Source organism: Notolepis coatsorum (genome assembly GCF_963971535.1).
Source record: "Notolepis coatsorum genome assembly, chromosome: 18".
In the NCBI taxonomy this organism is placed as follows: Eukaryota; Metazoa; Chordata; class Actinopteri; order Aulopiformes; family Paralepididae; genus Notolepis; species Notolepis coatsorum.
The window spans coordinates 17,551,018-17,565,884 of record NC_140182.1 but is presented as its reverse complement, the minus strand read 5'-3'; the positions used below and the strand labels follow the sequence as shown (position 1 = coordinate 17,565,884).

The window sequence follows — 14,867 nt, the reverse complement described above, 5'->3', positions numbered from 1 at the left end:
AGAACCCTTTCACTACCACACTACAGACGGTTAACCCTTTCACTACCACACTACAGAACCCTTTCACTACCACACTACAGAACCCTTTCACTACCACACCACAGAACCCTTTCACTACCACACTACAGAAGGTTACCGTCTGTAGTGTGGTAGTGAAAGGGTTGACCTTCTGTAGTGTGGTTGTGAAAGGGTTAACCCTTTGTCGTGTGGCAGTGAAAGGGTTCTGTATTGTCCCAGTGAAAGGGTTAACCCTTTGGTAGTGTGGTAGTGAAAGGGTTAAGAGGTCTATGGTCTACATGGTGTGTGGGGGGGGGGGGGGGTAACTGTGACCTGAAGAGAAACCAACTGAGATATCTACTATGTGAAACGTTTGACAGCTATAAAAAAAGTTATGCTATTTGAGACCTTTGCCTCTAAGAAAGTAACATTTCATGAGAAGTAAGTGTGTGTATTTTGTGTACATCAAGTAACAAAGTATATCCACAATATATTTCTAAAATGGATATACAGAGTTTTGGAATGAAACGCTGCTGACGTCATTATTTCATCTTAAATTATTTCATCCCAAAGGGGATCAATATATATTAAAGGGGAACTATCTTATAAATGGCCTTTTTGAGTGTTTAGCATTGTTTCCTAGCTATGTGAACTTATATTAATATGATCTATGTCTCAAAATTCTCATATTGGTGCATTCTTCCAATTCTCCTCTCACAATATTCACCCTCACTGAACTGAGTCGTTTGAAAATGTGCCTATATGTGATGTCACATAGTCACTGCTGCATGTTAATGTTCAGGCGAACACGACGCTCAGCAGGCCCGGCGCAGTGGTTTAGGAGCCCAGGCTCAAAACAGCTCGAGATCTTGAGGTAGAAAAATGCTGTTTTTGAGGACTTGATTAGAAATACAAAACAATGAATAAAAAAAATATATATATTACAGAGGTGTTCCATAGACTCACAGGAATTGTGTAAAAGTGCCCAAATAGTGAAAGAAATAGTAAAATAGTTCCCCTTTAATCTTAAAATGAACTCACTGGTTCGTCCAGTCACAGACGCTGAAGTGCTCAGGTTGCCGCTCTTGGTCGTCACGGTGACGGCGTACAGGCGTCCTGGTGTGAGGACGTTGAAGGTGCACTCCCTGGCCTCCCAGGGGAGGGGCTTCTGCGTGACCACAGCAGCAGTGTCCACCTGTCTGAGGACGGCAGTGTAGTCCTCCCACTGGCCCACAGGGCGGCTCCACAACACACTCAGAGTGGTCTCGTCGCTGTGGCGGACAACAAGCTTCTGGGCTGGCCGCGGGGCTGGAGAGAGAGAGAGAGGGGGGAGGGAGAGGGAGAGAGAGATAGAGATAGAGGTAGAGAGAGAGAGAGAGGGGGGAGAGAGAGAGAGAGAGAGAGAGAGGGAGGGAGAGGGAGAGAGAGAGAGACAGACAGACAGACAGACAGACAGACAGACAGACAGAGAGAGTGAGTGAGTGAGTGAGTGAGTGAGTGAGTGAGTGAGTGAGTGAGTGAGTGAGTGAGTGAGTGAGTGAGTGAGTGAGTGAGTGAGTGAGAGAGAAAGAGAGAGAGAGAGAGAGGGAGAGATAGAGGGAGAGAGAGAGAGAGAGAGAGAGAGAGAGAGAGAGAGAGAGAGAGAGAGAGAGAGAGGGGGGGGAGGGAGAGGGAGAGAGAAAGAGATGCTAAATTCATCACGGAATATCTCAACCGAAGAAATCATAGTTATACATTGAAACACCACCCAAAAAAAATCTATGTTTTTTTTAATGCATGCACACAAAGCCTTGCCATTGCACAACATGTATAACGTGTATCTGTGACAAGTACACTTTGACTTTGATGTAAGTAGTGACTTACCCAGTCTTCCATGACAGTAAGCGGAGTTCCCCAGTGGGCCGCTCAGCACAGCGACCTCTGACCTGTAGAGTCTTCCGGCCACCAGGCCCAGTCCTGGGACAGAGAAGGACTGCTGTCTGGCCAGCTTACTGAGCGTGTCGTTCACCAGCGCCACCGAGCCGTTCCACAGCAGGACGCGGTAGTTCTCCCACTCGCCTCTAGGGGGCAACCAGGTCACTCTCAGGGTTCTGCCGTCGCCGAGGGCCACCATGGTCAGCTTATCGACCTTGTCAGGGACTGGAAGAGGAGGAGGAGGAGGGGGGGGGGAGGAGGAGGAGGAGAGAGGGGGAAAGGAGGAGAATGAGAGAAGGGGAAAGGAAGAGAAGGAGAGAAGGGGAAAGGAGGAGAAGGAGGAGGAGAGAGGGGGAAAGGAGGAGGAGGAGAGAAGGGGAAAGGAGGAGAAGGAGGAGGAGAGAGGGGGAAAGGAGAAAGAGGAGGAGAGAGGGGGAAAGGAGAAGGAAAGGAGGAGAGAGGGGGAAAGGAGGAGGAGGAGGAGGAGAGAGGGGGAAAGGAGAAGGAAATGAGGAGAGAGGGGGAAAGGAGGAGGAGGAGGAGAGAGGGGGAAAGGAGGAGAGAGGGGGAAAGGAGAAGGAAAGGAGGAGAGAGGGGGAAAGGAGGAGGAGGAGAGAGGGGGAAAGGAGGAGGAGGAGAGAGGGGGAAAGGAGAAGGAAAGGAGGAGAGAGGGGGAAAGGAGGAGGAGGAGAGAGGGGGAAAGGAGGAGAAGGAGGAGAGAGGGGGAAAGGAGAAGGAAAGGAGGAGAGAGGGGGAAAGGAGGAGGAGGAGAGAGGGGGAAAGGAGGAGAAGGAGGAGAGAGGGGGAAAGGAGGAGAAGGAGGAGGAGAGAGGGGGAAAGGAGGAGAAGGAGGAGGAGAGAGGGGGAAAGGAGAAGGAGGAGAGAGGGGGAAAGGAGGAGAAGGAGGAGAGGGGGAAAGGAGAAGGAGGAGGAGAGAAGGGGAAAGGAGGAGAAGGAGGAGAGAGGGGGAAAGGAGGAGAAGGAGGAGGAGAGAGGGGGAAAGGAGGAGAAGGAGGAGGAGAGAGGGGGAAAGGAGGAGGAGGGGGAAAGGAGGAGAAGGAGGAGGAGAGAGGGGGAAAGGAGGAGGAGAGAAGGGAAAAGGAGAAGGAGGAGGAGAGAGGGGGAAAGGAGGAGAAGGAGAGAATGGGAAATGAGGAGAAGGAGGAGGAGAGAAGGGGAAAGGAGTGGAGGAGGAGAGAGGGGGAAAGGAGGAGAAGGAGGAGGAGAGAGGGGGAAAGGAGGAGGAGAGAAGGGGAAAGGAGAAGGAGGAGGAGAGAAGGGGAAAGGAGGAGAAGGAGGAGGAGAGAGGGGGAAAGGAGGAGAAGGAGGAGGAGAGAGGGGGAAAGGAGGAGGAGAAGAGAAGGGGAAAGGAGGAGAGGGAGGAGGAGAGAGGGGAAAAGGAGGAGAAGGAGGAGGAGAGAGGGGGAAAGGAGAAGGAAAGGAGGAGAGAGGGGGAAAGGAGGAGGAGGAGAGAGGGGGAAAGGAGGAGAAGGAGGAGAGAGGGTGAATAAATTCACTAATGAACAGTATATGAATTTGGAGGATTTCTGAAGCAGGAATGATGATAAAAAAATGGTAATAAACCTTTTCTGTTATTAATGAATGTCATTAATGTGTCATCACAGCCAACAGCTTTACTTTTGTTTTAGATGATAGTTTCTTTTAGTAGATTAGATTAGATTAGATTAGATTAGTTTCAGTACAATGAAAAGAAGTTTGGCATCCAACCAGAGTGCAAATGTAGCGGTAAAGTGCAATAGTAATATATAATGTACAGGTGATTAAACTGGATATAAAATATTATAAATTAGTACTACCGAGTAATAGTGCTAATCAGATGTATGTACAGAGTTGTAGTATTAACATGTAGGTGCAGTGATACAGGTATAAAGACACTATGGTAGTAAAAGGACCGTTATATAGATAGGCATTAGGCCACCATGGTCCCTATCTGAGGACATCTTGTACCAAGGTTTTCTCCTGGATCTGAAATATCTATGGAATTAAGTAGGGACTCACCAGAGGAGGAAATGAAACCTAGGATCAACATAGGATCTCTTCAACCTCTAGTGAATTTACTAGGGATGTCCGATATTATCGGCCGACCGATATTATCGGCCGATATCGGCAGTAAAATGTGATATCGGAAAATATCGGTATCGGTCAAAAAAAAAGAAAAAACAATAACAATATATATATATATATATATATATATATATATATATATATATATATATATATATATATATATATATATATTTTTTTTTTACATTTATTTAACCTTTATTTACCCAGGCAAGCAAGTAAGAACCAATTCTTATTTTATTTATTGTCAAAAGTATGCATGTTGGTTTAATTCAACAACAAGAGATATGTAATGTTAATTTTTACTTTTTTAATGATCATATTTTGCACAGATAATGCTTACATTTAGAAAGCCTTTTGAATGCATCCAGTGAAATTATTAGTTACCTGAAATTATTCAGTTTTTTTTGGGGGGAAACCCTGCATATATCGGTATCGGTATCGGAAATTAAGAGTTGGACAATATCGGAATATCCGTATCGGTAAAAAAGCCAATATCGAGCATCCCTAGAATTTACAATCAGTTAATTTCGCTTGTTGGGACTGTACCTGTCCTGCCGCTGCTCTTGGCCTCGGTGCTCTGCTCTCCCGTCCTGGTCCTGACAGACAGCTGGTAGGCACGTCCCGGCGTCAGGCCCTGGAAGAGTGCGTGTGTGGCGTTGGGGGCCAGCCTGCGCTCCTGGGTGGCGGTGCCCAGGGCCGACAGGGACACCAGGTAGGCGTCCACCCCTCCTCTGGCCGACACCCAGGAGGCTCTCAGAGCGTCCAAGCTGCCGTTGTTGTCCAGCCGCAGGTCCGAGACCGCTGCAGGCACTGGGGGGGGGTTTGACAAATAATAACCTGTATTGAACTGAAGCACGAGAGATGAAACCAGCCTTGGTGTAAAGAAGGGCTGGGTGATGCACTACACTCCAAAATGGGTCAAATGAGGACTTTGACTTGCGGCCATTTCCGTAGTGAGTGCTAGACTCTGTGTGTATGTCCTGTGTCTTTTGGTTTATGATATGCCCTGTGTCTTTTTGATTTATCATATGCCCTGTGTCTTTTTGATTTATCATATGCCCTGTGTCTTTTTGATTTATGATATGCCCTGTGTCTTTTTGATTTATCATATGCCCTGTGTCTTTTTGATTTATCACATGCCCTGTGTCTTTTTGATTTATCACATGCCCTGTGTCTTTTTGATTTATCATATGCCCTGTGTCTTTTTGATTTATCATATGCCCTGTGTCTTTTTGATTTATCATATGCCCTGTGTCTTTTTGACTGTTCTGGTGTTGACATTATATCCTCAAATGTGTGGGTTATATACTTCCTTTGCTCAGCAAGGCCGCAGGCGCCTCGAGTATCTAGTATCTATTTTTTTAATTTTTAATTTTTGTAATGTCCTTCTTATCTTTTACATGAAACATAAAACATAACACACAATATAATGATAATAATAAACAAGATGTCACAGGACAATAATAATAATAACAATAACAATAATGACGATAGCATGACAATAGAAATAACAAAGATTGTAATATTATCTACTTTGTGAGAAGTAGGCATCAAAGTCTGAACGTCTCGTTCTGGAATGAAACGTCCCATTTTCCCAGAGAAGAAAAAGCTGCGCTTGCAACAACCCGCTATCAGATTCCAATCTCTCTCGGCTACGAACAGATTTACAGTGAGGCGGTGCGGGGGGCAGGAGGGGCAGGAGGGGCAGGGCTTTAGATGGGGCAGCCAGCTGCAGACAGAGGAAGGGCGGGGAAGAGAAAGGCCTAAAATATCCTGGAAACAGCGACAGAGAGACGGAGAGCGTGACGCTGACTGCTGTGTGTGAACAGAGAGAGAGGAGGGCGCAGCGGCTGGAAAGCAAAACAATGAGCTTCCAAGTGAGTCGATTGTGTTGTTAAACCGTTAACATAACCCTTAACAATGCCCTGCTCTCTTGTTAGAGTTGGAGATGAACACACAGGGCTTGAATCGCCCACTTCTCCCCTTTTTTCCGCCAGAATTCCTATAATAATTCCATGACTCAGGCAATAGAATTGTGAATTGTGAAGAAGTGCTGAATCCAGGCTAAGTATATTATTGCTCTGAACAGGGTACATCTGCATTTCGTTATGATGCCCCTCTAGCCGATCAACCTGTCTCAAACCTCGCCCTCTTTCCTTGATCCTCCAATCACAACCGTTTTTCTTTTCTAAACACTGAAGTTCTGCAAAATTGTAACACAATTGAATTGTAATTCAATTGTTATTCTGGAATCTTAACAGTGGTAACAAAAGTCCTGTATACCGTTATCCATAAAAACGGTACTCTAGACTTTTGTATGGTAATCTAGCGACTCCCTCCGCTAAGATACCGTAAAAGAGACAACGGTGATGGTGACTGTCATCAAAGCTGCTACTGTAGCTACCTGTCACTGACTGTTTGGACACAGAGCTCTGCAGGCCAACAGCTTCAGTCACCACGGTGACGGTATACAAGGTCCCGGGTAGCAGGTCGTTGAGGTCGACGGAGGTGACAGTGTACAAGGTCCCAGGCAGGTCGTTGAGGGCGACGGAGGTGACGGTGCTCTGCAGGGTGATGTTCCTCACCAGGTCCCCCTCCTGGTCCCTCAGAAGAACCCTGAATAGCTCACTCCTGCCCGGGCCGGCCTGCCAGGAAACACTGAGGCTGTCTGGGGAGGAGGCCGACACCTGGAGGCCTCTGACGGAGGATGGAGCTGGGGGAGAAAATGACAGAAACTCAATATAGACACTGGGTAAAATACAGAGAAACGTTTTGATGACACGGGTTGAGACTTTTATTTATTATTTATTATTTATAATTTTCTTGACAACCTTTTAGATTAAAGACTTGGCAGTGTTGGGGGTCAGTTCAAGCTCCACCCTCTTTTCTTGATCCTCCAATCACAACGGTTGTTCAAGGAAAAGCAACAGTTGTGATTGGAGGATCAGGAAAAGAGGGCAGGGTTTGAGAAAGGGTCAATAGACCGCAGAAGTGACATTCCATTTGGCTCTGCCCGCTGTCTCAAAAGCTCCTATACTTTATTATGGAGACTGTATTATATTTTGCAATAATAAAACACAGTATCAGCTTGAAACTGTGATAAGTCTGATTAAAACTATATAAAAAAAAGATAAAAGAAACGCAACATTTCACAGAGACACACTATTATCCAGTTTGCTCAATTTAGCTGAACAGCGCCCCAGGAAACAGCTGTTCCACAACAGTGACATCTCGACTAAGATATTCACTAAAGAAAATGATTATTTACTAGTATACATTTTGCCATTGATTTCACCCCTTTTGTTGTGCCATGGGATATAGAAAAGCTGTCTCCTCATTTACATTTACATTTAGTCATTTAGCTGACACTTTTATCCAAAGCGACTTACAAGTTCTGTACAACAAGTCATCAGGAAGGGCACAACTCTATCAGCTGAGTAACAATGTTCATCAAAGTGTTGAGTGCTACAGTGTAGGTTAGTTTATTAGGACAAGTGCATGACAGTAAGGTTAGTTAGGGTTAGAGTTTTTTTTCTTCCATTTCAGATAATGACTGAAGAAGTGCGTCTTTAGTCGACGGCGAAGGATTGGACGGGTTTCGGCTGTCCTAACTGTGGTGGGAAGTTCGTTCCACCATTGTGGGGCAAGGACCGAGAATAGGTGACTTCTCTTTGATGACCCTCCCGGAGCTCGGATAGGAGTAGGTCTGAGGCGGCCAGAAGATGCCGAGCGTAGGGGTCTTGAGGGCGTGTCATGGATTCTGGATTTATTTCTATCTAACAACAACAAAAATCTGCTCAAATGGGGGGGGGGGGGGGGGGGGGGGGGGTTCCCCAAGTAAAACTCGTATGAAACGGAGGTCTGTAGCATAATGCGTATACATGTTGGGGTCCTTGACAGGAGAAAGGTTGAGAACCACAGCTGTAGACATTTGACACAGAGAAACACACTCTGTGTAGATACTTTAGAATCCAATATCATAGATCAGGTGTTTCAAAAGCACTCTGTTTGTTTGGTTGTGCACCACATCGTGTTGGACAACTTCATAGGTAGTTTGTACCACAACCCATGTCAAAAACACATGTCAGAGGGCGGTCAGGTGGCGTAGCAGAGATTGTGCTCGTCACCAATGCAAGAGGCTGCGGACTCCCGGAGAGTCAGCATTGCCTTGGCTTGGGCTGATCGCTATACTAACTCGTTTGGCTGAGTTAGGGGAGGGAAGCCGTGGGTGGGTCCTGGGCGTTGTGGACAGCGACCCCTACAGTTCGGTCGGGGTGCCTGCTCAGCGAAGGTAGGATCTGGTGAGAGGTAGTGCGACCTTCCACACGTTACACTCTCCCGGTGAGAATCTGCGCGGCCAGGCTGGCTGCCGGCTGGCTGCACATGCGTCGGAGGAAAGCATGTGACAGTCTCCGGCCTCTCGGACCAACAGTAGGGGGGGGGGGGGGTGCGCAACAACCAGGAAGGGGGTTGGGAATTGGCATAACGACTAACAGTGGGATGGGAGAAAAATCGGAAAAAGGAGGGGGGAAAAGATAAGAAAAATAAAAAATAAAAAATAAAAACACATGTCAGGACACTGTGTGGTGTGCAAAAATGCCAGCAAAGTGAGAGCTTTGACTGTCTTCTGTTAGAGGCACGTACCACTTTGGGGGTTTTAGGATACTTCCTTTTCATCGAGCATAAACAATCTATAAAGGAACTATCCAATCAATGGGACTCAATTTACCCAGGGGGTACAACATGAATGTGAATGTAAACACAATTCGTTCCCACACAGACACCTGTACTGTAAGACAATGAAGGTTACTGTAGTGTACGTTATTGTTTCTGCGTATGCAACGTGTGTCCCGTTGCATCCTGTGTGCGTGCAGATACACATCAGTCTCCTGGCGACATACATTCACATTCAGTGAAGTGCAGGATATGAATTGGCTAGCTTTTGGCATGTCCAAGGAGGCAATTTGTAGGGTGTGAAGCATAAAGTAGCTGAAGTTGTTGATAAAGGTGTCAGTTAAAGGAGTGAAACTCTGGAACAATATACCGGATGAAATAAAAAACAGCAGGAGTATTTTCAAGTTTAAAAAGATGTTTAAAAACAGGGTTCTAGAATCTTATAGTAAAATTTAACCTACAATCTGTTTTTTTTTCTACCATGAAACTCTGGTATTGAAGATGAATTTTAGATTGTCCTATGTTGGCTTATGTTCTTTTCAGGAATGTTTTTTGTTGACTGTTGATTTTTTTGTTTGTTTGTTTGTTTGTTTGTTTTATCTTGCAACCTTTAACCTTTTTTGTTCTTTTCTGGATCGGTTTTTGTTGATTTTTGATTGTTGATTTATTTTTTTGTTTGTTATATTTTGAAAACTTTAACTTTTTTGAATTTGTTTTTTGAATTAGGGGTAGGTTGCTCTATAAGCCTTCGGCTTCAAACCTATCCTTTTCGTTTGTTTATTTGTGAAAATGTTAGAAAAAAATTTGTTTGTTTATTTATTTGTAAACATTCGAAATAAAATGATTCATTCATAATTCATTCATTCATAAAATAATTCATTCATAACTTGATAGCTGTAAGCCTCACACTGATTCTATGTGAAATATCCCCTCACCTATAGGGATGAGCAGCATTGAGCACGAATAAGTGTTTTGTTACCAGCTACTCAACTAGTGAAACACTAAGATAAATTTGCATACTTCTTTTGTTTTCCCAAAACTGAACAGGAAAAAGTACTTTTTTCATACTAAGGTGCCTACCTACCTCCATCAGACTGCTGAACGCCTACTGTAGGTCTGGTGTTATAGTGGTGTTTCTTACTGTAGTTTTAATGTAGTTGGTGTTTTTTTTTGTGGTGAGTGTCTATGTATTGTGACTGTATGTTGTCTTTTAACCACTGCACAAATGAAATCACTTGGAGTGTGAATGTGATATATCACAGGAAAGTACTCAACCTCTACTGAACACAACACTCCAACTTACCATCTCTAGGTAACACAGTATGAAAACATTATTCCTGTGAAAACTTAAAACAGAGTCATGCCGTATATGGTTCTTCATCTGAGTCACCTCCAGTACGAGACCACTCAATGGAACTCCCCATCCCTACTCACCTGTGACTGTGGTCGTCTGGACCGGTGGAGCCGTCTTGTTGCCCGCAGTGGCGACCAGGCTGAGGGCATACAGGGTGCCAGGGGTGAGGGCGGTGAAGCCGGACCGGGGCGCAGCGGTGCCCATGACGCGGGTGCTGCGGCTGGCTCCGGTAATAGCCTCCACCAGAGTGAGCTCGTACCAGTCCACGTGCCCCGGGGAGGGGGGCCAGAAGACCCGTAGGCCCGAGGAACCGTTCTGAACCTGAGACTGACTCTTATACTGGGCCTCGTCCGGTTGGACCTCCAGCCTGGCCGGGCCCACCGGGTCTGAGAAAGAGAAGAGACGACAGGGGGTTTAGGAGTTTGTCTCCTGGGAGACTAACTGGACTTATGCCACAACCGGTGGCATGGTATATATCCCTGACACGTCCCGATCCTCATGTGACACCTTTTGACCATGCTCCCAATGTGGTCAAACGGTCTGGCATAACAACCTACAGCTTATAAATGGTAAATGGACTGCATTTATATAGTGCTTTTATCCAAAGAGCTTTACAATCGATGCCACACATTCACACATTCAAGCAACCATGCAAGGTGCCAACCTGCTCACCGGGAGGCGCTGTCAGGGCTTAAGTGTCTTGCTCAAGGACACTTCGACTGGTGTTTTCCACCAAAGGTATAGGCGCTTCTTTTCACCTGACAGCGAGGAGTTTCACCGGGGGAACGTAAGTTCGTAACGCATGCAGAGTTTCGCGCTATTTCCCCCAGATCCCCTCCCTGCTGAACAGGCGCGACCAGTAGGAGTCGCAGTTTGCAGCGACCAGGACACATACCCCACCGGCTTCCCACCCGCTAACACTGCAAATTGCGTTAGTAGGTACCACTGACCAAGCCGGAGGTACCGCTGACAGCTGGATTCGACCCCAGAGTCTCTGCGGTGGTAGGCGAGTACTTAGTCCACTGCGCTACCCAGCCGCACCCACCAGATGTGCCATTCTGATGCATGTATTTAATGTCTTGCTGTATGATAGGGATGTAAGGAATGGATTCATCGATTTGGATTCAAAAAGGCAAAGATCCAATTCAATCACTGGAATGTTTGTATATCAAATCAGATCACTAACATATTGTAAATCAACTATGCCGTTCAGAATGCATTATTTCTTTGTCCAGATTCAGAGAATGGTGCCTCCATTTTTTTTCCATTCAAATGGGAAACAGAGCTTACAATAAAACCGCACTCTCTGTCTCAACCTCAGTCGGTTTATAGAAACGATGTAGCGCGCGATTTAACCTCGATCACAATAGATCAACCATGTTACAGAATCAAACTGAATCCTATCATAGTCAAATATCAAATGAAATATCAAATAATAGCCTTCGTGTTTTTGTCCGAAATGTGCACTGGATTCTCTTAAACACTTCTCTGGTGTTACACAACAGCACAGAGAGGCTATCCTGTCTTTGTGCCTCAGCCGAAGGCCAGTAGTGGCAGCGATGGAGGAGGTTGATAAGATTGTTTTGGTTGCTTAAAGAATGTGTCCTTTCTGCTGGGAGACCTGCATGTGTCTGCATTGAGTGGGAGCCTGGCCACACGAAACGGCAGGGAAAAAGAGCCAAAATGGAGAGGAGCGGAGCAGGTTGGGGCCTTTATATATAGTTCTATGGTTGGGAGGGACCAGCCCCCCCCCCCCCTCCCCACAGTTCAATGCTGAACTATAACCCTCTGTTAATAATGGCTTCCTCTCTGAGGACCCTTCTTTGCTTCCCAAGGAATCCTGTTGGCAGATCGACAAAACCCAGAGGACAATAATGTCCAATACAAAAGGCATAATGGGGCGACAGTTGCTCAGGAGGTAGAGAGCGGTCGTCTGGTAATCAGATGGGTCCCGGTTCAATTTCCGGCTCCTCCCGGCAGCGAGTCAAAGTGTCCTTGAGCGAGACACTTAACCCCTAACTGCCCCCGATGAGCAGGTTGGCACCTTGCACGGTCACTACCTCTGCGGTTGGTGTGTGAATGTGAGTGAATGGGTGAATGTGAGGCATAAGTAAATTGAAAAGCACTTTGGATAAAAGCTGCTATTTAAATGCAGTCCATTTACCATTTACCATGAATGCAGAACCCATTGAGAAGACCAATAGAAGCTATACCAATAAGCTATAGCAACAGGAAAATATGTCTGCAATATGTGGCTGTTGCTAAAACAAATATCTCTAGTCAAGGTTTTTGCGACTAAAGCCGTAATTACAGTTTCAGCTTCCAGGACCCACGCATGTCTTATCTCGTTCTTTATCCTCGACAAACAAAAATCTTCAACCCTTCTCTCGAGGAAAAGAATAACGTCTTGGATTCCCTGAATTCTCTGAACCTAATCTATCCGTCCCACGAAAACAAACGAATTGAAGGCCTCCTGTATCCGTTAGTACAAAGAAACAATGCAAGGCGGGAAGTGGCTCATGGGAGAGAGGAGATGTGTCTGGAAAACAAACACTTAAGATTAGATGCTCGGCATTGTTACCGACCTCTCGTTTTACAACCTAGATGATTGGAGTAGCGGTGTGTCCTAGCCAGGGGCTTTGATAGACTAGTGGACAAAACGGTTTCTGGCAGGAGCTTCTTGGCAGTACACAGAGGTTGTGGCCTTGACAATGTACAAAGGATGTACAGAGATTTTAATGAAGAAAAAAATAGAGTAGGTCTTTGGCTGTGCTGGCACAGCTTGAGTTGACTGTCATCAAGACACATTAACTTGGATATTCAACTGAGAATACAATTACTGTATCGGCTACAAGGGCACAAATTACAATAATCAGTGAATTTGTGATTTTTGCTTGTTATCTCTTGTGGTGGCACGTGATGTGCCTGCAGCTGCATGGATGGTTTTCTATTTATAAAATAGGTCCATATGCTATATGTTGGCCATAAATACACTGAGATACATTTTCGTGATGTAGCCCTACAGTATAGCCAATAGGCCTAACTAAGTCAAAGAAAAACAAGAATAAATAATGTTTTTCATCTTCAAGAAAGACTTGTATCCTAATAATCTGAATATTTCAAACATTTTGAACCACAACCTTTCTGAGAAATGTTAAAAATCTAGGAGGCACCTGTTCTATAGTCTTCCATTAGTCGACACAAGGCATGGTATGAAAAAGGACATTAGGTTCTGCACAACAGACAATTAGTTTAGCCAAACCATGTAAAGGAATGTGAATCACTACCCACTTTCAAAACCACTCTCAAAGAACACCTACGGGAGACTGCAATTCGAAACGGGCCCCTGTAAATGTCCTAACCCAACCCCCTCCAATGTACAGTAAATGACCAAGTATGGTTTTGTCAATATTCCAATGAACAGTTTTGCTTGTACAATTGTACAATGTCCCCCACCCACCCCTCCTACCCAACCCCCCCACCCAACCACCTCCAATGTACAGTCCCCCCCCCCACCCCACCTACCCAACCTCCTCCAATGTACAGTTTCTACGTCAAATGTATATACTCTCTTTTCTAGACTCTTTTTGTATCACAAACAGTACTGTATTTGCAAATCTGGTATGTCATAAATGTATAGATGTAGCAGTACTGTCTATCTGTATGTCGTGTATGTCATATAATGTTAAGATGAATTGAAAATGGGGGACCCTGATGTAAACAAGACGAAAGTCTTTCTCTGGTCTGCATCCCCTTGCCTTAACAATTGTATGTATTGAGCTGTACTGTACCCATTCTGCAATCTGTTAATAAAGTTTTCAATCAATCAATCTTCCATTAGTCGACACATGGCATGGTATGAAAAAGGACATTAGGTTCTGCACAACAGACAATTAGTTTAGCCAAACCAGTTACAATAGTTGTTTAGTTAGAATAAAGTTCCACAATCAATTGTTCCACAAAATAATTCTACAGTGTGTCGATGACGAGGAGAAAGACTGCTTTTTAAAGGTATATTCTTGCGCAGAATATACAAAGTAGGCTATACATAGAAGGGGTGATAAATGCAGTGATTATTGAATAAATGCATAGCATTATGTATATAACAAATACAGTGGCTTAAATCCCGCATTATATTTTAGTAAAAAATACAACTATTTAAAGGGGAGTTCTTACCTGTGCGCACGGATATGTTGAGCCTCTCTCCATCCTTCTTGGACACCACCCGCAGATGATGCAAAGTCCCAGGTTCCAGATCAATTATCTCGCACATGTAAACGTCACAACCCGCTCCATATCGATCGCAGTCAGCGGTGACGTCTGAGCGAGTGTTCTTCTCATGAGACACCGTGAAGTTGCAGGCTTCGCCAAATGTGGTTAATTTGAGAACAATATAATCCGTGTTGGCGTCGATTTCTGTTACATTGACAGAGCACTTGACAGCTTGTTGTGTGGTGGTCTGGATCTGGAAAAGCATGAAATTAATACAGGTAAGTAAACGGCTGTAGTAGTAGTGTGTGGGAAGAAGAGACACAAATAAAGTCAAAATTATCAAAAACCTGCAACTACTCACCATCAGAAAACTCCACAATAAACAACGTATCAGATAATAACCTGTTGCGCATTTGAACATCGCGGTCGTTGATTTAAATCTGTTTGTTCAGTGAACAATTCCAAAAATATAAAGGCTATTATTATTACGCGATTGGTTGTCATAACTAACGTCTGAAACCAAAGGAAACGATCTGCTTCACAAATGAACTACCATGCTTGCTTGGCATGCTGTACGCAAATCGCTGCCAATGTACGTGTTGTCTCTGTAGCGTTCCAGTGGTTCCTC

The 14,867-nt window shown here is 45.0% G+C and overlaps 2 protein-coding genes across 2 annotated transcripts in view; both read right to left on the bottom strand.

The window, feature by feature from the left end:
* ptprbl (protein tyrosine phosphatase receptor type B, like) overlaps window positions 1-14,772 on the bottom strand; it is a 72,991-nt gene extending 58,219 nt beyond the window's left edge. Inside the window, exons 1-7 of the mRNA XM_084334313.1 lie at window positions 14,601-14,772; window positions 14,204-14,492; window positions 10,108-10,413; window positions 6,404-6,712; window positions 4,546-4,809; window positions 1,861-2,136; window positions 1,039-1,305 (exon numbers count right to left, since the gene is read on the bottom strand). Coding sequence (XP_084190439.1) covers window positions 1,039-1,305; window positions 1,861-2,136; window positions 4,546-4,809; window positions 6,404-6,712; window positions 10,108-10,413; window positions 14,204-14,492; window positions 14,601-14,660 — 1,771 coding nt within the window. The 5' untranslated portion in view covers window positions 14,661-14,772. The remainder of the gene's footprint in view (window positions 1-1,038; window positions 1,306-1,860; window positions 2,137-4,545; window positions 4,810-6,403; window positions 6,713-10,107; window positions 10,414-14,203; window positions 14,493-14,600) is intronic.
* The window catches only part of LOC311245245 (receptor-type tyrosine-protein phosphatase beta-like), a gene marked incomplete at its 3' end in the record, with an annotated part of 16,668 nt that continues 16,474 nt past the window's right edge, over window positions 14,674-14,867 (bottom strand). The window contains exon 8 of the mRNA XM_084335080.1: window positions 14,674-14,679. Within this exon, the coding sequence (XP_084191206.1) occupies window positions 14,674-14,679 (6 nt within the window). The remainder of the gene's footprint in view (window positions 14,680-14,867) is intronic.